At 44.9% G+C, this 25,612-nt stretch overlaps 2 protein-coding genes across 6 annotated transcripts; both read right to left on the reverse strand.

The window, feature by feature from the left end:
• Positions 1 to 997: 997 nt before the first annotated feature.
• Positions 998 to 7,117, reverse strand: pgghg (protein-glucosylgalactosylhydroxylysine glucosidase). The gene is made up of 14 exons (XM_076732198.1): positions 6,927 to 7,117; positions 6,088 to 6,396; positions 5,802 to 6,012; positions 5,275 to 5,710; positions 5,079 to 5,198; positions 4,030 to 4,161; positions 3,851 to 3,962; positions 3,558 to 3,630; positions 3,342 to 3,478; positions 3,120 to 3,253; positions 2,212 to 2,307; positions 1,978 to 2,075; positions 1,658 to 1,881; positions 998 to 1,309 (listed from the first exon to the last, which is right to left on the reverse strand). Exons 2-14 carry the CDS (start codon positions 6,329 to 6,331, stop codon positions 1,233 to 1,235), a joined length of 2,094 nt encoding a protein of 697 aa, XP_076588313.1. The 5' UTR covers positions 6,332 to 6,396; positions 6,927 to 7,117; the 3' UTR covers positions 998 to 1,232.
• Positions 7,118 to 10,401: 3,284 nt separating this feature from the next.
• On the reverse strand, positions 10,402 to 24,806 carry LOC143322364 (protein phosphatase 1 regulatory subunit 12A). Of its 5 annotated transcripts, none has more exons than XM_076733507.1 (25): positions 24,374 to 24,806; positions 20,866 to 20,996; positions 20,586 to 20,704; positions 19,853 to 20,009; positions 19,548 to 19,692; positions 19,382 to 19,456; positions 19,181 to 19,260; positions 17,593 to 17,798; positions 17,379 to 17,488; positions 17,103 to 17,300; positions 16,893 to 16,975; positions 16,705 to 16,794; positions 16,440 to 16,541; positions 16,251 to 16,352; positions 16,048 to 16,138; positions 15,812 to 15,940; positions 15,625 to 15,727; positions 15,416 to 15,519; positions 15,224 to 15,283; positions 15,042 to 15,064; positions 14,876 to 14,939; positions 14,662 to 14,766; positions 13,590 to 13,640; positions 13,354 to 13,404; positions 10,402 to 11,719 (listed from the first exon to the last, which is right to left on the reverse strand). In XM_076733507.1, exons 1-25 carry the CDS (start codon positions 24,647 to 24,649, stop codon positions 11,633 to 11,635), a joined length of 2,742 nt encoding a protein of 913 aa, XP_076589622.1. In that variant the 5' UTR covers positions 24,650 to 24,806; the 3' UTR covers positions 10,402 to 11,632. The 5 variants fall into 5 exon arrangements, with proteins under 5 accessions (XP_076589622.1, XP_076589624.1, XP_076589623.1 ...); XM_076733509.1 differs by having other exon boundaries at positions 17,593 to 17,774; positions 24,374 to 24,801; XM_076733508.1 differs by having other exon boundaries at positions 17,103 to 17,297; positions 24,374 to 24,747.
• Between the last annotated feature and the right edge of the window lie 806 nt (positions 24,807 to 25,612).

Consider the following 25,612-nt stretch of genomic DNA (forward strand, 5'->3'; position numbering starts at 1 on the left):
GTCGTTGACAAGTATAAGCAAATCGAGCAAACCCAACCGACGTCCAGGGCGGAGTTTCAGCACTGCTCAGATTTAAATCAAACAGGCCAAGTTGCTCCACTCGATCCAGAATGCATGTTTGACTGTGGCTTTATCACGTGCTCTTTCAGTAATGATGCCACTAAACACGCAAAAGTATATTTTAAGGTATACAGAAGTATAACCACAGTTTTTTAAATCAATTTGAGAGTGAACTATTTTTTAGGGTTACTGTGATGACTTCTGTCTTCCTTTGTCTCATCCTCCCCTGCAGACCGTAGGACTGTTGCTGCCTCCCTGCAGGAAACTCCAGCTCACTCAGCAAGGTAAAGTCAACACCTCTTCCAAGGACGTGCACAGTGCCCAATACAAAACTCAGTTCCCCTACCAATGAATGAGCCCATCTCAACAAAAACTCCTCCTCAGGATTCCAGGAAGCAAACAAAAATACTCAATACAATACTGAGACTCAATACAAGAGTTGGCCAATTAAAGTGAACCCAAGTGATGCCTCTGAGCCAGCAGGAAACTGAGGCAGACAAGGCTCCCATAGTCTGTAAGTAAATGGTCTCATAGTCTGGCCAGTGTGCTGCTGTCAGCTCCAGGGAATGGCCAACCTGGGAGGTGGCTGGTTTGATGGTGGGTCCACCAGTACAGAGGATGAAGATGAAGACAATCATTCAACGATCACTGACAGGTCAGACTGGACCTCTTCCACAGGTGAGTAAAGTTAGATGTGTGTGTTTTCTGAATTCAGCAGAGCTGGTGCGTCCCTTGTCTCATCCTCTCCTGCAGACTGTAGGACTGTTGCCGCCTCCCTGCAAGAAACAAAGCTACAGGATGTTTGAAGCCATCAATCTCACAAAAAGGCTGTGACGCTCCAGCTCAACAAGGTAACTTAAGGTTTACTACAACACATCCACAGGAAATGGAAACAAAAGGGGAAGATTCAGCTTTTCACAGAATGTAATGAGTTTTATTAGAATATATTTCATTTACAAAACAACACCATTGGCTTATGGTTACATAACACAGCATGTTCTAATGCCAAATAGCTGAAAGAAATGGCGAGATATGTTTGTAGATCTCACAATTATAAAATAGGCAAATTTAACATAAGAGTAACTTAACAGTATCTTAGACATAAAATAAGTTGCTCAACACATTTTTAAGTCTGTGTAAATTATATGATTAGGAGGGTCATGGTCACTATTTCAGAGTGGCCAGCAGGAAGATGGTGAAGCCAGTTTACAAACACACCCTGGCTCGCGTGGAAGAGTCACTGGCTGTCCTGAAAATATAGATAAGTACAAGTAAATAATAATAGTGTTACTACATAAATGGTATTAAGATATATGGGATACCTGTGTGAAATTTAAGAACAAAGTAGGAATAATAAAAGGCTGTGTACTAAATATGACCTAATGTACTTCTGTTATTTGTCTTTACGAATGTTTTTGATAATCTGTGTTTTTCTGAAATTGATTATGTTCAGTGTAATGTTTGCTTGTCATTTTTGAGGATGTAGTTTGGAAGGTGAAGTGTGTTCTTTATTATTAATGTACAAATTTTCACATTTATTGCATAAATAAATCTTTTTCTTAACTGCTATCAATGCATGTCTTTGCTTGTGTCTTACCTGGAGTGAGAGGGATTTTAGTTCCCGATGCCTTCAGGACAACCTGTAGATCGCAGGGCTTAGCATTGCCAGCACTGCTTGCCTGTTCCCTTAGTATGATACAAACGTCATCCTTCCTCAGCAGCCAGTCCATCTGACTGCCCAGGTAGTTCACACCGCGAATGCAGAGCTCAGAGATGTCATTGGGAAGAAGTGGGGAAAAGGCCAGGCAGTCCTTCTGAACTCTAAAAAAAAATTCATTATGTCAATCTTCTGCCTACGTGTTGCGTATGTATTCAGGTTGATTTTCACTGTGCACGGTTAGCGGATTGATAACTGACCTGAAGCCAGTATAACCAAACAGCACAGCTTGCAGGAATCCTCCCATGCCAGTGAGAAAGTTGACTGCACCAGAGCCATCTGAGGACTCACTCCATACCTGTGAGAGGCAAACAAATATTCATTGGATGTTGCGATAAAAGGCATGTATTAGTATTAAGTGTTTGTGTGTGTGTGTGTGTGTGTGTGTGTGTGTGTGTGTGTGTGTGTGTGTGTGAGAAGAGCCTGAAGGATACCTGGAACGGTCCCTGAATGTTCTTGAAGCACTTCTCAAGTAAATGGTGAGCTTTCTCAGCCTCCCCCAGCTCCAGCCAGCCGATTGCAAACATACCCTTACAACGAAAAAGAAAAGCATTGGTACAAACATACATATTAATAAAGAACAGCATCAACAGGCTTTTACATTCAAACTCATCATTAAAACTTTACATTTATAGAAATTTATCTATAAGTAATTGCTGCTAATTACTTTGGAGATTTTGATTTTATAAGAATAAACATGTAAAGTAAAACTTATAGATTAAACCCCCCCAAAATCCAAGTAGATGGAAAAAAACTAGCTCCATGTCCTCCAGCCACAACATTAAATATTGTATTAATAATCAAATACTATACAAGAAAACACTGACAAATGCCACATCACAAATACTTTTATTTTTGATACTTGCAGTACATTTTGCACTACTTATGTACTTTAAAGCCACAACAAGCTGTAAAGACACTGATCTGTTGTCACTTTATAAAGTACATAGTTGCTAACTTTCTCTCCCATTTGATGCTGAGCAGGAAGCAGGTTTATCAAAGCGTTTAGCTGAATCCAGCAGCTCGCTGTAGCAAAACAATGTGGATGAGAGCTGTGAGAGTGAACCATTATTAGCTTAAACTGGCAAAAGCACGCAGAGCTGAGGGAACTGCACAGCTGGGTGATAATTCTCTCTGCATTTGTCACTTTGAACAACTCCTTTTACTTGTGCGTACTCATTTGATCCACTGTTAATATAAATTATTGATTACAGCAGCTTTAATTGCATAAATCATTAAAATGTAATCTTTCTCAAAAGTGCATTTGGCAGTAAATGCAATAGAGCCAACCAGAGTTAACAATATCAATTTTGTCCTGACCATAAAGCATGCTGTGTCTTACCCACGTCATGGCTGGACCATTCGGGTCTGTTATTGGCTCATACACTTCAAGGTCATTTCTCCTGACCTCTGGGGACATTGGCAAAGCAAGAGGATAGCCCAACATCACTGTGTCCGCCTGCTTCACTGGATGACCTGTGAGAGGTCCAAAAGACATTCTGATATTGTGTTATGGACACAAAATTTCCTTTCATAGGTCAGCCAGAAAGGTAGAAAAATGAACCTTTAATGTAGCCATCGAACTCAGGATGGTACTGGGATTCTTCTTCAAAAGGTATTTTGAGGTGTTCGGCCACTTCTTGCCATTCCTTTGGTGCAGGATGTTGGAGGAGGGCAGCCAATTCTACAGCAAACTGGAGACTGACAAATGAGAAACTTTTTGTATTATTGGTATTCATGAGTTTATATGTACTGCAGGGAAATATTCAAATACGAATACCTGAATTTGGCCACTGTGTTTGTGTACACAGAGTTGTTGACATTGTAATAATACTCATCAGGTGGCATGACACCTAAATGGCACAAAAGGGAAATGCTTTGAATTTTAATACAAATGACATGACATAATAATTGCATGCATATCATTTAGTTATGCTTTATAAAACTTTTTTGGGTATCGTTAATACGACTGAAAGCAAATTTTAATATAGCTTTTATTAAAAAATCCACCTGATAACCACGTAAAGCTCAATAAATCACAATAATTCCCATCTTTATAATAATGGTCTTTACCTAAGAGATGATATTTCTGGTCTTCGGGGTTCCAGGTAACTCTAGAAACCCAGTAATCAGCCACTCCATAGATCACCTCGCTGCCCTGGCCCTCTGTGAACACGGACAGATCCTGCAACAAAGAGCTCAATTAATACCATCATACAAGCTGAGACAATATGATGGAGATAAGACTATACCTCGGTGAGGTAGAGATAGTGCTGGAAGGCCAGGGCGACATCTCCATTTATGTGAATCTCTTGTTGTCCATAAATGTCTTCTGGACACACCTCCCTCCCTGACACAGCGCTCTCCCATGGAAACTTTAGTCCCTGTGGAAAGGTGGCATCTTTTCCTCAGAAGACTCGAATACACACAAATAGTATCAGCCCTAAAATACAGCCAACGCTGCTGCTGGTTTTAGCTGAACATGATGCTGCTGCCACAGTCCCACAGTCAGCTTGACTGACACTTTGTCAGGTCAAACATCTCATATCAAATAAAAATGCTCTTGTTGGACTATTATCTGCAGATACTCTATTTGTTGAGGCTATTCTTTGACTGTAACTTGAAATGTTGAATTACTTTTTCTGTGACCAGCTGAGTGCTAATCAGGTTAGCCTGTATGCTAGCTGTTTGAGGCTAATGTGTTAATTCAACATTCTAGGTAATTGTAAAAATTACTATTTACTGCCGATCTTCTTATATTGTAGATTCTATTTTTCTCTTGGCTCTGTCCAAAGTTGAGAAAATGCCTGTATGAGGATCTCCAAAGCTCCCTGACTAACATGCTGCATCTTGTTTGGTAAATCTGCGAGCTATACAAACAGAAATAAAACTGACAAACAGTAATTTTGCAGGAAGTTGCGTGCAGCAGCCTGCTGGCCGGGCACAGCAAATTCTTGGAGTCTTTGTTCTTGATGAAACCTCACAGTTACCACAAGAGTCCAAGTAATCTGGTCCCAGAAAGAAATAGAGCATTTAAGTAAAACCCACAAATTCTTGTTTTTACATTTCTGTTTCTGTGCAGATGAAACAAACGGGAAATAAAGTGTATGTGAGGGAGCTTTAGGGGTGCTGGTAGGCCTTTGGTCTAGCTTTTGTTTATTGTATCTCATCTTTTTTCTGATTTGTCACCACAGTTGCTGAGTTTGTCATGTTTTATCTGTAAGTTTTCCAGACCAGCTCTTGGTCTTGGTCCTGGGTGTTGAGCTCACTGCATACTTGTGCATCTACGTGATCATCATACCTTGAAGCCCTGCTTTTGGGCGTTGTCTTTTGCTCCATCTATAGTCCCGACCCTGTACTCCAGCACAGCTCGGCCCAGCTTGGGATAGAAAAGGACTATTCCAGGATACATCCAAATGTCCTGTCATGGGAATGTAGAGTCATTGTGTGATCATCATGAAGCCCAAAGCAATATGCAAACACCATAGTTGCCATACCTGGTCCCAGAAAACATGGCCCCAGTAGTCCTGACCATCCCCTCCATTGGACAGCCCACCTGGACTGACGCCACCAAACGAGCTGGAGGTGTCATGTATAGAGGGGAAGGCGCTGAGGAGGTAGAACATGCAGCCAATCAGAGCCTTGCAGAGGCTCTCTGACCCTGTCGCCTCCAACGTGCTGTGCAGCCACAGTTCTTTCCAGGCCTTCTCGTGAGATGGACGCAGGTTGCCGGAGGCCATCAGACTCAGGCCCTCATCAAAACTGGCCTCAGCAGTGTCTAAACTGTTGGCCAGAACCAGGATGAAGCCCCAGCGAGCCTGGCTCTGTTCTGGAAGCAGTGTCAGAGTAGAAGGTATGGGGGTCCAGATAAGGTGCACTGTGGGACAGGAACCTCCTGGGAACTCAGCACTGTTGGTCTTTCCTTGGATGTGGCTGCGGCAGAGAGGGTTGTAGACTGAGTAAGACATCATACTTGTATTTTATAGTCAAAAATGTGCATTTTAATCGTTTTTGAAAACCTTACCTTCCTCCTTTGTAATCAGGACCAGACTCAAAAATAATGTCTTTGCTCTTAGGTGTGAACGAGCTCACCAGCTTAACAGTGATGGGTTCCTCTGAAGTCACCTGACGCACCAACAGGACCTCCATCACCATCAGGTTGGAGTAGTATCGGTGTGAATACAAAGACTGTGAAATGGTCACATGCCCTGAGCTCAGAGTGTGGGTAAAAATACCTGGAAGAGAAGATGAGAGTGATGATTCTTCACAGCATGAAATAGGATGGGCAACAACACCAGGGCAGAGACTACCTGTGTGGGTGTCCAGGCTGTAGGTGTGCTGGGCTGGTCCCTCGGTCTCGACCTCCACAGCTAGAGGACACGGGATATCTGCTCGGTGACAACGCCCACCCTCCCCGTTATACACGCCACCCATGTGCATGATGTTGTTGTACACCCTCCATCCCAGAAGCCCATTGGCCAGGGGAGGAAGGAAGCGGAGGTCAGTGGGGAGGGTGTCAGTAGAAAAGATGTAAGGGTCTGAGTCACATGACATGGTGACGTGGTGATCTTTACTTGAATCAAGATGCTCAGTCAGAATTCGTTGAGTGGGTCCCAGCTCTTAAACAATGAAAGATTAGGTCACTTAGAGGTTAGCAAAAGTCTCTATTTCTACACTCCCTCAATGAGATTCGAATGTATACAGTATTTAAACAATATTATTGGACTAAACTAAAAAAAAATGACAAGTTCACTGTGCAAAGAAGAGCAATTAGATCATAGCTGGAATTTTTTTTTTTACTGTGGAACAACACAGTTTTCACATGTTCCTGTCGGTTAAGGCTATTTGTAGATTGTGTACTTTGACACTTCTGTGTCACATGACATGTCCAAAAGACATCATGGTGCAAATAGGGGAACAGAAATTTAAAAAGAAAATGAGCCACCGAACTAAACAAACAACAGGAAGAGGTAAATTCCAGGGCAAATATTCTCTCCTCATTAATTAAACATGTCTGAAGTTGCTCATAACTTTTAAGGCATTCATTGGCAAGAAAGTAAACATAAAATCACAGCGTTCAGGCTAAGTTGCACAGACATCTCACATAGTTCCATCTCACACATCACTGCAGAAGGTGTTTCACTCTCACATGAGCAGGAAGGAGCATCTGTTTCTGCAACAAAAAAAGCAACTGCAAAGTACAAGTTCCCAAACCGCTTGTTGTTTCCAGTTTAACAGCAAAAGAAAAGCAGCTTATATGCACTGATTCCTCTTAACGTTCATGTCCAGTGAAAACAAAGAACTCTAATAAAGTTGGTAAAGTGGCCCCGCGTTGGTAGTGTCCGGTATCACTGCTGTGGGAGGAGGCCATGGAGCTGAGTGTTGCAGGGAAAACCTGGGCACGCTTCTCTGTCTGCTGCAAAACATGGCATGGAGCTACTGTGGAGGGGATGTGCAGAGCAGTGCATCCTACGGGAGGACACCACGACATACTGGACATGCTCATTAAACTTTCGTCAAATGTCACGTGCACTAGCCGCATACTCTGCAGGCCACAGTGAGACTGTTGTCATTTTCCATCTTTTCTAAGAAGAATCAGGTCTCTAAAACTAAATCGTCATCTTATGCAGGCCATGGGTGGAAGTTGTTAATGCAGCCCCACAACCACTGCGAGCATTTTATTAATTTTATGTAGTGCGCAAAATTGAGATCAAGCTGGTGCTCTGGTGGCTGAGGGGTTAAGGTACAGACCATGAACTGCAATGTCCTCCATTTGTGTCCAGCCAGGGACCTTTATTGTATGTCATCTGCCATCTCTCTATCTCTGCTATTGCTTTTCAGTTGAGGTGTAAATTGTCTAAGAAACACAAAAGAAGAATTTTATGAAAGCCAAGGTAGCAGCCTGTTAAGAGATGCCGAGTACAGTACAAGGACACAGATGTTGGAGGTGCAGCAAAATGCATTGATAGACCAGTGGCGTAGGTCCAAAACCTGTGAGTATGTCCCAGGCTGCCAAATATCCTCCTGACTACCAAGAAAAAACTATTGTGCCAACACAAAAAAAATAAATAAATATATATATATATATATATATATATATATATATATATATATATATATATATATATGTATGTATGTATGTATGTATGCTGAAATACAATAAAAATAATTCAGACAATGTTTTACTGTGTTGTAAAGAGACTTAGAAAATATGCCAACAACATTTCAAGCCAAAATTTGCTCAATAAAAAATATTACACGTTTACTTTTCCTCTTCCCATAAAATGCGCTTGCACTGATGGACACCATTTTCCTTAATGAGAAAGAGAAAGGTTCCAAAGCCCCACCCCTTCACAATTGGTATCATTGAAAAGCCCTAAATGTCCTCTGTAGATAGCAAAAGGAGTTAATTCAGTAGTATGCAGTGGGTGGGAGATATTCAGGTTTACAAATGTCCTTCACAGAGGACAAATTTGAACAACTGGTAGTCAGGAGGATATGAAAACAAGTAGTCTGCACCTATAACCCAGCCCTGAGTTGGTACTTCGAAGTGGCTGGTACTCAATGACCCAGGCTTCTTCTGGGCGAGAGTCAAAGGTGAACAACATCTGGTGTGTTGGCAGAAAGATGTGAAACATATCTGGGTTGCTATTGCAGAGAAGGGACAGGGGCGGTATGAGGGTGGAAAATGGTTTGATATGTCCTTTGTTATGAGGTCCTCTATGGTGTCGTGATGTGTTGTGTACAGTCCTTTTTAAGCTTAACAGCCATTCAAGATGGGCTGCATTGTTTGAGTGACCTGTTCTGTGGAGGGATGTGAACAAAGAGGGACCTGAGTAGTTTGAAACCAGATGAAGAGTTCAATCTGGGGGGAAGGACACACATGCAAACACACACACACACACACACACACACACACTCACACACACACACACACACACACACAACCTTACCCAAACCATAAACCAAGTCTTCACCCAAAAATTTAATGTACATTATGGGGACTTGCATTTTGTCCCCACAACGAGGCTGTGTGAACAGATTTATGTCTCCACAATGACAGTAATACATGTCTAGGCGCACACACACTCCTGCAACCTATCTTCTCTGGAGTCTCAGAACCTGCCCCATGTTTGCAGTGTGTCAGTTTGTGATTGTTTGGTTTCATCTGCTGCAGCTCAGTCTCTCATCACAGAAGTTGCTGCTACTCAACCTGTAAACAGCTGTACATGACAGAATGTGCATGAGGCTTGAAAGATGAAGGCACTTAACAAGTAACAAAGGTTTAGCGAGAAATTTATTTAATTGCATTGTGGGAATTGTAGGACCAGGCATTTTTTACACCTACACATATTAAGGACTAAAAGTCAGGATATCTCCACCTCTGCAGCTTTGATTCTCCTTTAAATGTGTGTGTTGAGAGTCCCCAAACTTACGGCAACAAAATGCCACATTGCTGGAGTGTCCCTTTAAAGAATATGCATCATGTAGCATAATATCAAATGAAATATTACAATCAAGGTTTGACATGGACACATGACAGAGCCTAAAGATTAGGTAAAAAAATGCAAAAGCCACCTGAAGGGTGTTACCAAGTCAGTTTTTGTCGTGCTATTGAGCATATTACCAAACATATTTCTAATTAACCAAATGACCGCAAAGCATCCACCACACTGACAGCCTACACAGCCTGGATGGTAATTCACCTTCAGATAGTCCAGATCATTAGTATTGTCTGAGGTTTGTTTTGGTGCATTATTACTCATTCAACTGTAGCACTTCATTAGTCGCACCACTTGGTGGCGCTGAGGAGCTGCTTGTGTGGCATCTGGCATCATGCCGGGGGTCAGAGCCACAAACCCTGGGAAAAGCAGTGCTTTGTCCATATAAGGCTGCAATCCATCCGCTTCCCTCTTCCTCCCCAGCTCCCTTCCTCTGTCTTTCTCAGACCTGAGGGATATTTACAGAGAGAGTGCCTCGGCCAGCCTGCCCTTCCTTATTAGGAGCTCAGCTTGTTGTCAGCACTCCTACCCTGCAGGACAGTGGTCCATCTCTCTGCTCTCAGATGATACAAACAGATGGATGACTGGTGTTCACTACACTTTAATGCAAATTGACGGGAGCTCAGAAGACAATGGGTCTCTTGCAGCTTTTACCCTGAGCTCTCAAGCAGCACATGCAAGGACACTCATTTCTATCGAGTTATTCAAGCCACTCATGACGGACTGTCCATGTGGGAGCAGCTGTAGATTGATGTAACAGTCCAAACATACTGTAAATAGATTTTACACTCGCTGTGTGTGAGCCTTGCAGTGTTGCAGCTGTTCCCCTTTCTTTCTCCCCAGTGATGAAGGACATCTGGCTACCAGAAAAAAAAGAGCTGTATGCAGATTTTATTCAAGTATAGTGCTGGTGAAGCAGCACAAAAGCAAACAACCAGGTGAACACAAATCTCAAAAGTGAGCAATCTGATGACTCCACCAGTCACAGCATGTTACTAAGAATCCAAATGAGATTCACCGCCGTGGATGGGTACGATGTCTCGATGCGTCCTTGTCAAAGAGTAACGTTAACATTTAAATAACTGAGGTGGATCTCAGTGTCTGTAATAACCAGGCAGTCGCTACAAACACACTTTTTTTTATTATTAGGGTGCAGAAGACATCCATTCAATATATTAGAAAACCAACATGTGAGGAAAGGCTACATGGAATTTTACTTCAAAAGGGTATTATTCAAGACTAATATTTATACACAGGTAATATACATAATCATGCTCCCTTGCAAGGGAGGAATTGACAATGAAAAACTATGAAAATAATATCTTTACCAATGGTAATAATTAAAACCATTCATAGCATAATAGGCTTGGACAGAACAGCACTTTCTATAATTGTGCAATGACCTTTGACCTTCAGCTATTGGTAAATTCTCCTTCCACTTGCTCAGTGAGAAGGTGCTGCTCTGACATAAGTGTGTTGGTCTGGAGGACGGGCAAAGCCTCGCAGATCTTTGACTGCTTTGCAGAGAGTAAAGTGCTGTGGTCGACGGACCTGGTTCTGCGGTCATTTTTTAAGAGCACGGAGTGTGTCTGTGGTCACAAAAATAAAAATGCATGTGGGGAAGTGCATAGGTGGAGAGGTAGGTGGGTTCAAACACTTGCATGTGGAAACAAAACAAACCCAACAGAGCTTCAATGACCCCTCCCCTCCATCATCAGGACGTTGCTGAATGTAAAGACAGAGCTGGGTCTTTTAAGAACTACACCAAAACCTTTGCTGCTTGACAACACCTAACACTTGAACTGTGAGTGGGGTAAATTAGTGAATGTGTGACGTGAGTGTGTTCACAAAAAAATAAATACTTAAGTGGGAGCTTTAAGGCCCAAGCTGCCTTGTGCGCTCGTGGAATGTGCATCGAGGAAGTATGTGATGCACGCATAGGAATGTGTGTGCATGTCGGCGTTCCCCTGACGCACAGTCGTAGTAGATGTTGTGTTTCGTGTGTTGCACCAGCCGTGGGCATTCTGGCTGTTGTCAAGTCTCATGGAGCTGCTGTGGGAGCCTCTGACCATAGCCGCAGGCCTTCACGCCAGAGGTCTTCCTGTGACAAACGGGCAGTGAAGGCACACAAAAGCTACTCCGGCTCTTCACAGAGAGGCATCACAATCCAAGTCGAGCTGTGGTGTTCATGTACGTAGGAAATTCTGCTGCTTCTCAGCCCCCCCCCCCTTTTCTCGCTTGCTCTTTGGCACTGGGAGGAATGTGTGGAAGGAGGCAGGGATGGATGGATGGATGGATGGATGGAGGGAAGGAAGGAGAGGATTCCCTGCTCTTCGTCTCTCTTTCTCTCCGTCTATTTGGAGAGTTTGCTGATGACACGGATCAGTGCTCCATTTTCATCTTTAAGCCGCTGGTTGTCTGCTCTCAGGTCAACCAGAACCTGGTGGTAAAAATTGAGCTCACATTAAAAACGGCACATAAAACGAAATATGAAACGACTTTGAATTCCTTTCGATGACTTGATTGCTTGTTTTCACATGACTGGATTATGAGATATTGGACGTTAAGATGATATATTATCAAGAGTTTTCACAGGAAAAACACAGGTGCAACTAATAACACCAATGATGGCTGTTTAATTTAAATGTTGCGCTAAGCCATGACAGTGAGCCAGCATGCACAACAGCAGGATCCTGCAACAGCCACACCTAAATGTAAGGCAGGAATTAAAAATGTTATTAATTACATCTAATCCTCATGTTAAAGTCTCTGAGAGGGACCATTAAACAACTAGAAAAAGGTTAAATGGTTACACTTTTAACTCATGTTTTGTTAAATACTATTGAGTGAAAAAAGGACGGTGATCTTTTACTGTCACACTCTCATAACTTCGGTCATGAAATGATGCCAGATCATTCATTCTGATTCTGATTCTTCAGTTGTTACCCCTCTTGTTCCTGCTACAGAGCCTCATCAAGGGAGAGCAACAAGTTGGATTTTAGAAGCTGAACTTCCTTATATGTAGTAACTGTTCATTTAATAAACCAGTGTACTGCATATTGTCTTGGAATAGTGCAATAAAAACAAACCATGTTTGAGTCGTTGGTGGGATACACTATAGCAGGGGTGCCCAAACATTTTCCCTTGAAGGGCCAAAACTGAACTTTATGGTTTGCCACAGGGCAAAAGTAGCTGTATTATATAGTTAGATGCAAAATGTTAGTGGAATCCCAAGGTCCCTAATAGACTGACTTCCTGCACAAAGTGTTGCTCTGCCTGCTCTGCTCAGATTATGAAAAATAATTATTAGGAATCATACACGTTTGAAGAGCATTTTTATAGAAATGACAGCACCGAAACATTTTTATATCACATTTAAGAGGATATTTTGAAATAAATAATTATTGAACCAAATACTATTTCTCCTTCCTAGAATGACAATCGTATTCAAAGATTTAAGAGTATTTTTTTTGGGAAATATGTTTATTTGATTTCTTGCTGAGAGTTAGACGAGAACATTGATACCACTTATGTATGTACGGTAAATATGAAGCCATCAGACAGTTAGCTTAGCTTGGCATTAAGACTGGTAACGGGGGAAACAGCTAGCCTGGCGCTTTATGAAGTTAATAAAGTCTGCCTAACACGCTGCACGTCTTTAATTCACACAAAAAATGAAGTGTAAAACAAGAGTTTTATAAACGGTCACATTCTTTACCTATTTATTCCGTATCACTGGAACTGTCAGATAATCTATAAATGAGTCATTGTGTCATTTCACATCCAAAGTTCTGAGAGTGCAGAGATCAGCGGGGTAAAAATACTGAACCCGTTTGAGGTAGTTGTTATGTAGGCAAACAGAAACATGCATTCATGTGGAAAATGACCAAGTGAATCCATCACGTCATTAAACAAATGATCACACCTCCTGAAACCAGGCTGACAGAGGGTGTGCCGTACAGAAACACTCTACAGTGTACCTCCACAGCACTGCTGGTCTGCACAAGCTAAAGCCAAGCTAATCAAGCAGAAGCATGCAAAGTGTCTGTGGCCACGATAAGACCGTCTCCTCACCTTCAGCTCCTCCTCCAGCTCGGCCATTCGCCGCTCCAACATCCTCCGGTCCTGATGCCAGGGAGACGGGGGGGAGGGGAGAAAGTGATGCAGATAGTGAAGGTGAGTGAACACAGGTGAGAAAGTGGTTGACGTGGGGGTAGGAGAGGAGAGAGCGTCAACAGACAGCAGGGGTGGCAGTCGTGAGGCAGTTGAAGCTTCAACAACAACAAGTAACATCAGCAGAGAAGTATTACCTTCCTCTCCAGCTCCAGCAAGGCCGAACAGTCACTGAAGCGCTCCTGTCTCTGTTGGATACAACAACAACATCACAACTGTCAGTTCTCATGATCTCTAGAATGCAAAAACACATTCTCAATCAAAGCAAGACTGCAACTTGTGCTCAACAATCACCACCATGTAGGATGATGGTAAAGGGTGAGGCAGCATTATCTACGCTTGCTAACATTAGCCACCTTTAGCAACTGGGAATACCAGTAGAGGCAAAACCCTCTGAGCGTTTTTCATTGAGCCTGGTCTGTTTATTTCTTATTATTACAGCTTTTCTTCTGAACAAGTGCTATTTCTTCTTGCAAAGTTACAAAGTCTCACTTTAATCCGTCTCGTGTCAGCCGGTTTGAAGACATCATCTTTGGGTGGTCTGACTGAGTTTTAGGAAACTAAAAACGTAGCTGTGTCTGAAATAAGTCATTGTTCGCAACACATCACAGTGAATTATACGTTTGGGCAAAATACAAAACAATTTGAGCACATCTCAGGACATTCTTTCCTCTGGCAGCCGTCTAAATTTGTCTTTTTTGTCTGTGCAATGATTTATGGTTGTTAACTCTCTGCTACGGACCATTGATTGTACACTATCTTTTCCGATGTGTATGTATATATTATGGAGTCATTTAGGGTATAAATAAGGAATAATTCCCACGAGACAACACAAAAATGCTGAACACCCCGTACAGTGAATTGTGATTCATTTCTGCAGATGATGTTTCCTGCTGAGGTACAACGTGTTTACTTTTTGTTTTCCTTCTGTGATAAAAGCCCTGAAATGTTTATGTGACGTCTTTAACTGTGACGTAACAGGAGCACGAGTAGAGACGAGTCACTGAGTCAGTGGACTGACTCAGTCATGTCAGTTAAACATGAGGGTAAACAGCAACACAAGTGATGGCCACCTGAACTGAACGCAGAAACAGGAAGTCCAAGAAACAAAGATGTAAACACTGGTCAATATTCTGAAACTTTAGGGGGCTTCCCTTTGTATTTGCATGGAGACATTTACAATAACGGTTTGTGTGTCAGCGTTGTCACCTGCGTGGCCTTTTCCAAGTCCAACCTGGTCTGATTGATAATCCTCTGGGTGTCCTGCAGCTGAGACTGGAGCTGACTGTTTTCTCTGGAGAGCTCCTCGAACAACTGACACACACACACACACACACACACACACACACACACACGCAGCGGTGAATAACTGGGATAAATAAAGACAAATTGTTTGACCTCAGTATCTGTTCTGTCTGCTGACCTTCTTAAAATCCTTGGCATCGGAGCCTCCTCCCGGCGTACAGTCGTTACAGGAGATGTCCGACCTGAGTAGACGAGCAGAGGTCAGAGATACTGCTATCACAGAGTCTGTGCTGACTGAATGAAGAAAGAGGCCAAATCAAACAGGTCAAAGGCTCAATTCATACCTGGAACTCAAGTGTCGGACAGTCTGTAAACAGAGAAGACAAGCAAACAAGTTATGGCCGAGGTCTTAGGTTACAGTTCACTGAGATCACATGCAGGCAGGCAGGCAGGCAGGCAGGCAGGCAGACACACACACACACACACACACACACACACACACACACACACACACACACACACACACCTGTGGATCCAGCCCACTGCCTGAGAACTCTTCCTCTCCACTCGGTTCGTTGTCATCACTCTGCAGATGACACAGACAGCAAAACGCTCAAGTTAAGTTACAGCATAGCTGGTTGTTTTTAAATTTGCTGCGGCTGAGTTTTCTGCCGTGGTTTGCCATCCATCCAGATAAAAAGACGTTGGCCGCACTTACCTCGCCAGTCTTCTGTGCCTTCCTTCTGGCCCGAGCTTGCCTCCTCTCCTTGCGCTCCCTCTCCCATCGCGCTGCCTCACTCTCCCCTGTGCTGGCCTCAACGTCTGGAGCAAAGCCAGATAGCAGTTGTTTAAGAGCAAATCAAGTGTTTCAACAAACGCCACATCGTCAAACTCCAGGTTTTGTTAGGGGGAGTGGTGATGCGTTACCTCTCCGGTCAGACGTCTGAGGCCGCGGAGTGCCAGTGGGCTGTGTGAGGCCCAGCAGGTCAGACTTCTGCAGACTGGCAATACGAGACCTCCAGCTCACTTCCTGTAAACACAGCACCCCCCGCTAAGTGACTTCACATGACATTATATAAGTGGAGGCCCTCCAACTGTGATGTATGGCACTCACCCCTTCCTCTCCCCTCTTCGCTTTTGCTTCCTTCTCTTTCTCCTTCTCTTCCTCCTCCTTCTTTTCTCTCCCTTTGTTGTCCGTCTTCATCGTCTTCTCTGCCTCCTGCAGATCTGTTAGCGTCACCCCCTTGATGTGAAAAAGAGATAACGTATGTGTCACGCTGACACACAGTGTGATTCTGGGATTCATCACCTGGAGTCTGCGGCGAACGCGTGAGCGGGTGATGTTCGTACCTGAGTGGAGCGGCGGGACTGGCGGGCGTGTCGGGAGCGAGCCTTCCTCTGTGCCTCTGCCTCCTCATCCCGCACTGGTGTCAGATACGACCTACACGAGTCACACACTTTTAGATTCAATGCAGCATTGTCAGGCCCACAGTTCACAAACATCAGCCCTTTGCCTTCCACACACACGCACACAGACAAAGGCTTCGACTCACTTGCGCCTCTGCTTGGTCTCCTGCTCGCCTGTGGTCGAGCCTCGAGAGTTGGAGGTGGTGACGCCAGACTGATCCTTCTTTTCTGTCTGTTCCTGAGGAAGTCTTGAGGAGAAAGACAAGCGTGTGACCATCACACCTTTCATATACATGAGGAAAACAAACTGGAAAGCGAGTATAAAAATGAAGTACCTCTGGCCCAAGACACTATTGAGGCGGCTGAGTCCAGTGGAGCTTGTTCCTGTGCTACCTGAGGTCACCGTGGGGTCATCCAGTCTCTTTCCATAAGATGAGCTAGAAAGAAAAAGCCCGTTGGAAACACAAAAGCATCTTTCACAGCCACACACAAGAATTAGCATTCACTGCTGAGGGCAATAAGCTGTGACATGGCAAAAACAATCACACGCAAACAAGAGGGCAGACGAATACGAGACAGGGTGAGAGCAGCGTGACTGACCTGTGAAGCAAAGAGGGGGTGGAACTAGTGAAATCATTCCCTGACTGACTGTGAAGGCGCCGGGTGTAAGAGGAGCTACGGCTGAGCCAACTGAGGGGGAGACAGGGTGACAAGGGCACATATGCGGTGACTCCGAAAAACAGATTCTGGTTTCATAAGCGCAGAAGCACATGAGAGCGCAGACCCACCTGTTGGAGTTGTCAGGGCTGCTGTCTGGAATACTGAAGAGCCTCCGTGTCGGGGTGGGCGGCACCCGGGCGAGCCTCGGCTCCTGAGGATGACATCAGTTTGTGCTCAGCGAATGGAAGATGTAAAAGGAGCCTTTATTTGGAGTCGCAGTAGATTTCTAAAGCTGGTTTCATGGGTGTGTGAGTCATATGAGCGTCTGTGGTGTGCACCTTGGTGTCAGCCTCGGAGCTGAGACGGGGGCTGGAGGCAGAGCGGGTCATGCCCAGGACGGTCTCTGGAGGTCTGCTGGGGTCCTGGCTGGAGTCGGACAATCCAGCCGAGCCCAGTGTCACCGAGCTGCCTGCCTTCCTCAGAGACGTTCTCCAGGAGCCCGGGGCCTCGGTGGTCGGGGGCTTGCTTGGGTCCTGCTACAGAACCAGTAAAAGCCATCATCTGTACCTGTTCAGTACTGCTGACACCTGACATCACATCTCTTCATGTTTTACCTTTTTCACTTGGCTGGCAGCAGTACTCGTTGACATGGAGGTAGGAAGCAGGCTGGTGGCGTTGCGTTTGTTGTTCAAGTTGTTTATGATCTCTCGGTTTTTCGCTTTCTCTGCAAATGTGCAAAGGTCGGACATTATTAAATCACTATCAAAACCATAAAATACTCATAACACCCATCTGATAAACTTCTCTCTCAGGAGCAGCTTCTCTTACCCGACTCTGCGTCGCTCTCCGATTCGCTCTCCTCCTCCGAGCTGGAGCTGCTGGAGGCCTTCCCCTGGCTCTGAGACTGGTTCTGTCCCGTCTGGCCTTCCTCCTCCTCATCCTCGGCCGGGCTGCTCGGCAGGGCGGGGGGCGGGTGCTTCTCCCGCTCGTGGAGGCAGATTTTCTCCTTGCTGCTCATACGAGAGATAGAAGTCCTGCAGGGGCGGGGCCAAGGTGGGGTGGAACAACAGGTGGCATGCAGGGAGCTGATCAGTGAGGGCCATCATTCCACGTGCAGCCAATTAGAGCGAGCATGCAACACGTCGGTGGGTGGCACAGTGGGTCACTTTGTGTGATGCCATGTGTAGCATTGCTGTCTGTCACTTCGACCTCCAGCTTTTTGTTTAATCACTTTTCTCCCACTTTTTTAGAATCTTTCCTCATTATATAATAATGCAAACTTCACACAAAGCCACAGGGATAAAACAGCAACAACTCCACACAAATGACAAGACAATGTGTGTCCCAACCACATACTGTATACTACAAAGTATATGAACTAATGATATTGTGCTTAAAGACATAAACAGATATTAATGTCTTATTTTAATGATGCACAGTTTTTCAATGGACTTTCACTGACTGATGACGGATATTTATATAAAATTACATGTACTGTGAGGGAGGATCCTATCTATATTACAAACCCCATCAGATTATTAAGCATTTTATTTGTTTTATTTAATTTCTTTCCTTTTAGCGGTCTCCTCTGTGATGACAGAGATACTTTAGTAAGCCAGTTATTATTATCATCTTTATTTTTCTCCTTTAAAACCTCGCCAATGTCAGGACCCATCGGTCATCATCTGGCAATGATTTAGCCTCTGGGGGAAATGTTTCGGGGCTTCCGGCGTACCCAGTGGATATCTGGGTCAAGACTTCCTCTTTCGCCTCTGGTTATCGTGTACTGGCCAATTATCAACTTGAAACTAAGTCCAGATGACAGAACACATATCAGATATGTGACTGCAGATAAACAAAAATAAAGGCTAATAAAAAGCTAAACTGACGTCAGACGTGGGTTCTGAGATTACCTTTTGGCCAATGTGCCTCATCTCTTTTGCTCTGCACACGAACTGTTTACCTGCGTGCAACTAAAGCCCGCTCAAATGTGATTGGTCAATACTACTTGGACTACTGACTGAATGCAATCAGAAACAAGAACGCTTACAGATACATATTGTGTTTTCATATGCAGATGCCTCTCTATAGAGATTAAGACCACGCTGAATTTAAGTTTGCCTGTTGGCGTTTTAAGGTACACTAAATGTTTTCAATTCTCCAACACTGAACATTTAATATTCACTATGAACCTGGGACACAGACTGTCGCTGACTGCTCCATCGGTCCAGTGTGAGGTCAGTGGACAGAAGTAGCATCGTTCAAAGGAATGCTGGGACTGTTAACATCATACCTGCATGCAAACTACTGGAACTGGGATTACTGGGATTCAGCTGAGGAACAGCGTAGCATGTGTGCGCACACACACACAAACACACACACACGCACGCGCGCACACCAACACACTGGCACTGACCTGCGTGTGCGAACTGGTACCATGGAGATTGGCGGGCTAGTCTCAATAACAGGAGTCTGTTTCTCTTTCTCGCTGCGTAACTGAAGAGGAATATAAACACACATAAACACAGAGAACACTCGCCGCTGTGACGCTATCAATCACATCAGGTCTCGCTAACTGAGCGAGATACTCGTGCAGCCCGTGCGAAGGCAGACTCACGGCGTTCTGCTTCTTCTGCAGCTCCTCCAGAGTGTCAGCGAGGTTCTCATCTGCGACATCTAAAGGTGTTTGACCCTACAAGGCATTCAGTGTGTCATTACTCATGGTGGAGGCTTAAATCACAAGACATTATGCCAAGCAAAAAGGCTGCTTGTCTCATGCTCACCACGTTGTTGACGGCACCCATATCGCACATGTTGTCAGCGAGCAGGGTGCACACCTCCTCCTGCCCCCAGTGTGCTGCCGCATGCAGGGGCGTCCACCCGTCGGTGTCCCTGCTGTCCACATCCACCCCGCACTGCAACAGCACCCTTAACGAGGAAAGGAAGAGGGGGAGAATATGAGGAAGAGGGGAGGAGAGGACAAGGCTATGAATTACAGAAAAAAAAAATTTGGCAGGATGTGATTACAGATCAAGATGCTAATGCTAACAAGCTGTCACTGCTCTCGTGTGTGCGAACTGATGCTCACTTCAGGACTTCGATGTAGCCTTTGGCAGCGGCAACATGCAGAGCAGTTGCCTTGGTGTTGGGGTGAGGTGTGAGAGTGCCGCCTCCCGCCAGCACGGCCATGGCGTCCTGGAGCATGATCCTCTCCTCCTCCTTTCTGGCCTTGTCCACGTCTATTGCTGTGACGCACACGTCGACAGACAGTTACAATCGGAGACACAGTCTCAAATCACATTTTTGAGAACAGAAAAACTAAGCTGCAGACAAAAGATGAAATAATCAGCTTCTCATTCAGTTATCTTGTATTCATTATCTGTGGTTTCGGCTGCATGATGGATCCCAACAATGTGCGGATTTAACAGTGATGAAGATACAAGCCTGAGGCCTCAGTGCACTTCAGCGCTATGAAGGTCACAGAACATTTGGTGCACGGTGACTCTGACCTCATTTCTTTGCCTATTTTTGTCTACTCTGAGCGAGTCATGTGCTTTGAATGTGACCACATGTTAAAACAGGGCAAAAATGCAAAGGACATTTTAGGGCTTTACAATCCTGATTCCCAAAAAGTTGGAACGTGCTGTAAAACATAAATAAAAACAGAATGCAATCATTGCAAACCCTTTCATACCTAATCATGATACTATCACATGTTACCAATGAACCTGTTTACCTGTGGAATGTTCCAAACAGGTGTTTTTGGAGCATTGTCCTAGAGTCCAGGGTGGCATGTTCAATTAGCTTTGGTCATTCCTCACCTTGTTTTTTGATTTCCCCTTTGAGAAGTCTCTCCATGGCGTCCTCCGTGGCCACGTCCAGAGGAAGCTCTCCTTCACTGTTCACCGCCCCGACGTGAGCGCCGTGCTCTATCAGGTATCTTCACAAACAAAAACCAGATGTTAGTTTAATGTGTATTACCTGACATTTTGTTTATTACAATGTCTGCCTCTAAACTGATTCATTATGGGTCCAGACTACTCAGGTCTATTTAAACTGTAACGGCAGTGATGTTACAGCGTGGTGGAGGTCAACACTCACTTAGCGATCTGAATGAAGCCACAGGAGGCTGCAGCGTGCAGAGGAGTCCAGCCCTCGTTGTCCCCTCTGTTGACGTCACTCCCGCTCTCCACCAGAAACTGCACCATCTCAGCATTTTCATCAATGCAGGCCTGCCAGAGGACACACAGCCACATGATCGACTGCTACGCAAGTGTCGACTGTTTATCATAAGAATCCCTGCTACGCATGCTGAAAAACCGAAACCAGACGGCACTCAGTCCAGTTTGGGTACAGAGGAGAAGGTCTTTGACCCGTTCCATTTTGGTTTGTTGTGAAAAGAAAAACTGCAGTCGCTTCCAGAATCTATTAAATTCAACTAAAGCACTGGGGCTAAAACAAAGACTACTGTGTCTACTTATTGCAATGACGCTCTGTTAAGTGGGCTGCTAAAAGCCCTCAAGTACTTTCCAAAACAGTCACTTTGTGGCATGAGCGAAACAGCAAATCTATTTAGCTGCTCCTCCTGAGGCGAGGTTCGAGCTAAGATCCCAGTGTGATCCGGCACAAGTCCCAAGACGAATCCCATGGGGGCCTCATGGTATGATGTTATGATATGTTTCTTTAATTTCTGCTAGCATTTATGAGAAACAAACGTCAGAGGGTAAGAGCTGTGCATGCCCCAGTTTTTTTTTTTACACAGCAAAAAGCTCTGATTATTAAACTCATGGAGCAAAAGGCCCAGACTGGAGCTGAACCCAGGCCATCGCAGTAAGGCCTCATCTGTAATACACAGTAAATGCTCGACCAGGTGAGCTAACAGGGAGCCCCACAGAGACATGTTTCAAGAAATGTTCTCAAAAATAGGTGTCTGGGTGGCAGCTTATGTTGCTCCAAACCTGTATGGATGCTGCTTTCACAGCAGCTATCTACCTCACACCATCACAGATGCCGGGCTTTGAACTTTGCACTGCTCATAATCTGGATGGTCCTTCTCCTCCTGAGCCCGTCGGACACTCCATGATTTCCAAAAACGTCGGTGGCATTTCTGGATATTGTTGATGTAAAGCTTTCTCTTTGCATTGCAGAGTCTTAATTTGCATTTAACGACGCAGTGACGAACTGTGTTTACTGATGACCATTTTCCAAAGTGTTCCTGAGCTCGTGCAGTAAGTTCCTGATACAGTCACGTCAGTTATTAATGCAGTCCGCCTGAGGGATCAAAGGTGAAGAGCACCTGTTGGTTTTTGGCCCCTTGCATGGAAAGAGATGCCTGGGTTCCCTGCATCTTTTGATATTATGGAAAATAGATGGTAAAATTCCTTAATACCTTAATTGTGCGTTGAATGCCTTTCCAGGATGCCCCTTTCATACCCAATCATGATACTATCACCTGTTCCCAATTAACCTGTTTACCTGTGGAATGTTCCAAACAGGTGTTTTTGGAGCATTCCACTACTTTCCCAGCCTTCTGTTGCTCCTGTCCCAACTTGTTTGAATGACGAGGCAAAACATTAAAAATACTGTCTTTGCACTGTTTCCAATTGAGTATATGTCAAAAAGGATTAGCTAATCATGACTTTCTGTTTTAGTGACATTTAAAGTACCCCAACTTCTTTGTAATCAGGCTTATATGTTGGATTAACAGCTGATGAGATGACATTATGCACTCCATAATGTGACTGCCAGTCATTCATTATCACGGCAGATCCTCGGTAAAATCCCAGAGCAGCGAGTGTCTGTAGCCGCGCAGAACCTCGTCCATCAGGCCATCTTAAGCCACCTACTGTAAGAGGCTTTTCTTTTGGGCTAAATCAACTAATCACAAAGCTGCTACGAGTCTCCACCCTCAGTCATAAGATAATTAGTCTGGTAGTAGGGTGGAAAAAAGAAAAAGCAACGAATGTGGTCATTTTAAAACCCTGAGATGAGGCTCGTAGCTCAAAGCAGGCGCGGCACCTTGCAAATCAAAGGCAGCGTTCGCTCGCAGCGGGCGGGGAGCCCTCTGAACAAGTGGGCGCTCCAGCTGAATGAATGAACACAGGGCACTTCTTACACCCTGTGTGCTATGAGGGGGCACCCAGCCTCCCAGCAGACCCCTCCACTGGGTCATCAAGTGACTCATTGTGGAAATCGCCTTTGACAACAGCAGCCTGTGCTGTTTGAGGAATGTTTTCCATTTCTTCATCCGAAATCCCTAAAGTCCCCACCATGGGGAATTGGCAAAGGGAAGGAGAAAGAGAAAGAGAGACAGGGAGATGAGGGGGGAGGAGGAGGGGGACAAAGGAGAGAGAAAGCATAGGGGAGAAGACAGAGAGCCTTTGGATGGAGAGGATGGAAAGTTTGGAGTGTGGGCCTATATTTAATTCTGGTAGCCAGGCGACCGATGAGCAACAGGGGAGAGAGAGATGGAGGGACCACACTGGGTGATGGTCCCACACGTGGATGGGCTGAGGGAGGGCACATTCACCCAGCATCCAAGCAGGAGCATGCTCAGCGGCTCATCTGAGCCGGTCGCGGGAAGGCAACTCGATCAAACACACACTTGCTTTTGGGGGAAAACACCAATCATCTGGAAGCATGACCTCACTGGTCGAACACACGCCAGCTGAGCTACAATTCAGCTCCAGCAGGCAGGAAAATTAAAAAGCACCACATCTTTTATGTCGACCGGCACGATTGGATATCCAAGTTCAATCCACGGGACTGAGAGTTCACCGTATAGATGAGACGCCAACGTGTTTATGACACGCGGCATCATAAAAGCAGAGGAAATGCTGCATCACCAAGGGCTCGTGTGACAGTGATGTTGTCCAGACGGCTCCTCTGTGTTATGACTGGAGGGAGGGCCCTTAAAGGCTGAGCTGCATCAAGGCTGGAACATGCTCAGAGGAGGTTCAGCCAGTGTGGGACATGCAACAATCCTCAAAGTGAGGAAACGCTGAAGGTCAAACCCTCCTCTTCTGACCCTGCCACAGATGCCCTGTTGAAAGTGACGGTCTCAACAGCAACAGGCCTCCTTAAAAAATACTGGAGACCTGTTGATCAGATGATGAAAACTCTCCCTGAATTCAATGACCCAGAAGTCTACCGAGACTCCACCAGGGACTGTCTGACACAAGCCTCCCAGTCAGTGCGTGTTAATGTCTAAAAATGATCCCACAGCCTCTGCGGTGGCCGGGTTTGACTGCTCACATCCTCACACTGCAGAGAGACGCCTGTGACTTACAGACAACATGGCCCAGCCTACCAACACACTCAGAAACTCACTGCCTGTCTACAAAGGCCAGAAACGCTCCTGCCGGGATCACAAAGTGATGGCTTCAGTTTAAGCTAACGTTTCCGTAGCCGCCACGTTGAAAAGATTAACGTTACCAGCACTTCAGTTACGATCAGATGAGTTAACGTTAATGCTTCTTTGCTGAGGATCGTCAGCGGGTAAACGTTGAGCCGCTAACGATAGTTAAGCGACAGTTAGCAGCAAGTTGACTCATGAATACATTATTTAACACAGTTATTGATAGTTAGAGACTAATGTTAACTTTCCTACCTGGTGAAGCGCTGTCAGTCCGTCTATGTTGGCGTGGTTGATGTCAGCTCCCTGCCGGAGCAGCGCTGCCACCTCCTCCCGGTCTCCGGCGGAGCAGGCGGCCATAAACACAGCTCCTTGGGCGAATCGGACTTTCGCCCGCCGCGTCCCGGAACCGCTCGAGGTTTCCCGGGCCTCCGATCCCGTCCGATCCGTCTCCGAGCCCAGCCATCGCTGCAGCTGATCCTGCCGTCGCTGTTTGGCAGCTTCGGACCGGGAATGGTCAGTGGCCGCCATCTTCCCTGGTCTGTCCCGGACAGATTCAGCTCATGGTACGAGGGAAAGCGGAGTGGATGGTTTGGATTGAGCCTTCCCCGGGCTGTGCCCCCTGGTGGAAACACACTGGAAACGATACGATGAACTTCAGCTCGAACTTCTGACTGAGTGGCAGTACTATGCTGCCTTCACGTGCTACTCGGAAATACCTAGTCAGTGGGACGTTCCGCGTAGTTTGTTCGTAACACTGCATTGACGTTTTATTTCCTTTTCAAGATATAACAAGTGCCACTCTCTCGTCAACTAGGATATAATTTACAAGATAATGATTAAAACTTTCCTGGCTGGTATATAAGAACAATAAACCTGCACAACTGCGGCACAACCAGTTGTCATTTGGGGGACAAGTAAAGATGAGATTGATTGACTGACTTGTTGATTATTTTGAAGACAGACTTGATAACACATACAAATTATGGTAAAATTACTTTTCATCATTTATGATTTAAATTAAAATCTCCACTGATACCAATTCATCATGGACTTAATGTGCCTGAGTGAGAATCAGGCAGCTTGCTGGGAGAGTCACACAATTTGTGGGAAATAAAAGCGTGAAATTACAGCATTAAGAAATGTATACATAAAAGCCAACATAACATTTGTTTTACATTAGATGGCTCTACCGAACACAGATTCCATGCTTCCAATCCAAAACTTCAGAAGTGGACAAAGCATAGACCTATAAATAAAACAGCAGTTGAGCTACAGTCCCCATTTTTCCGACATTACCTGAAGTGTCACGTATCTACGCAACATTAATGGGCCATATTGTACGTAAACATCATTTCAAAACCCAGGTCGACAAATATTTTGGCTTTCTAACGAACTTGTTTGAAACCAGGATTCTCTGAGTTTAGTGAGGACAACCGCTTCAACAGCTTTCGCAACACATCACAAGACTGCGTGCCAGCAGTTGTTATGATT

Source organism: Chaetodon auriga, chromosome 6 (assembly GCF_051107435.1).
Source record: "Chaetodon auriga isolate fChaAug3 chromosome 6, fChaAug3.hap1, whole genome shotgun sequence".
In the NCBI taxonomy this organism is placed as follows: Eukaryota; Metazoa; Chordata; class Actinopteri; order Chaetodontiformes; family Chaetodontidae; genus Chaetodon; species Chaetodon auriga.

Excerpts from the sequence above, each read along its gene's own strand:
- LOC143322364 (XM_076733507.1), bottom strand. The coding sequence starts at position 24,649 with ATGGCGGCCACTGACCATTCCCGGTCCGAAGCTGCCAAACAGCGACGG. Across the intron at positions 20,010-20,585 it reads AGGGGAAATCAAAAAACAAG|CAATAGACGTGGACAAGGCC; the intron begins GTGAGGAATGAC and ends TGTGCGTCACAG. Across the intron at positions 19,693-19,852 it reads GGCTACATCGAAGTCCTGAA|GGTGCTGTTGCAGTGCGGGG; the intron begins GTGAGCATCAGT and ends TTCCTCGTTAAG.
- pgghg (XM_076732198.1), bottom strand. The coding sequence starts at position 6,331 with ATGTCATGTGACTCAGACCCTTACATCTTTTCTACTGACACCCTCCCC. Across the intron at positions 5,711-5,801 it reads CCTGATTACAAAGGAGGAAG|CCACATCCAAGGAAAGACCA; the intron begins GTAAGGTTTTCA and ends TCTCTGCCGCAG. Across the intron at positions 5,199-5,274 it reads GCCATGTTTTCTGGGACCAG|GACATTTGGATGTATCCTGG; the intron begins GTATGGCAACTA and ends TTCCCATGACAG.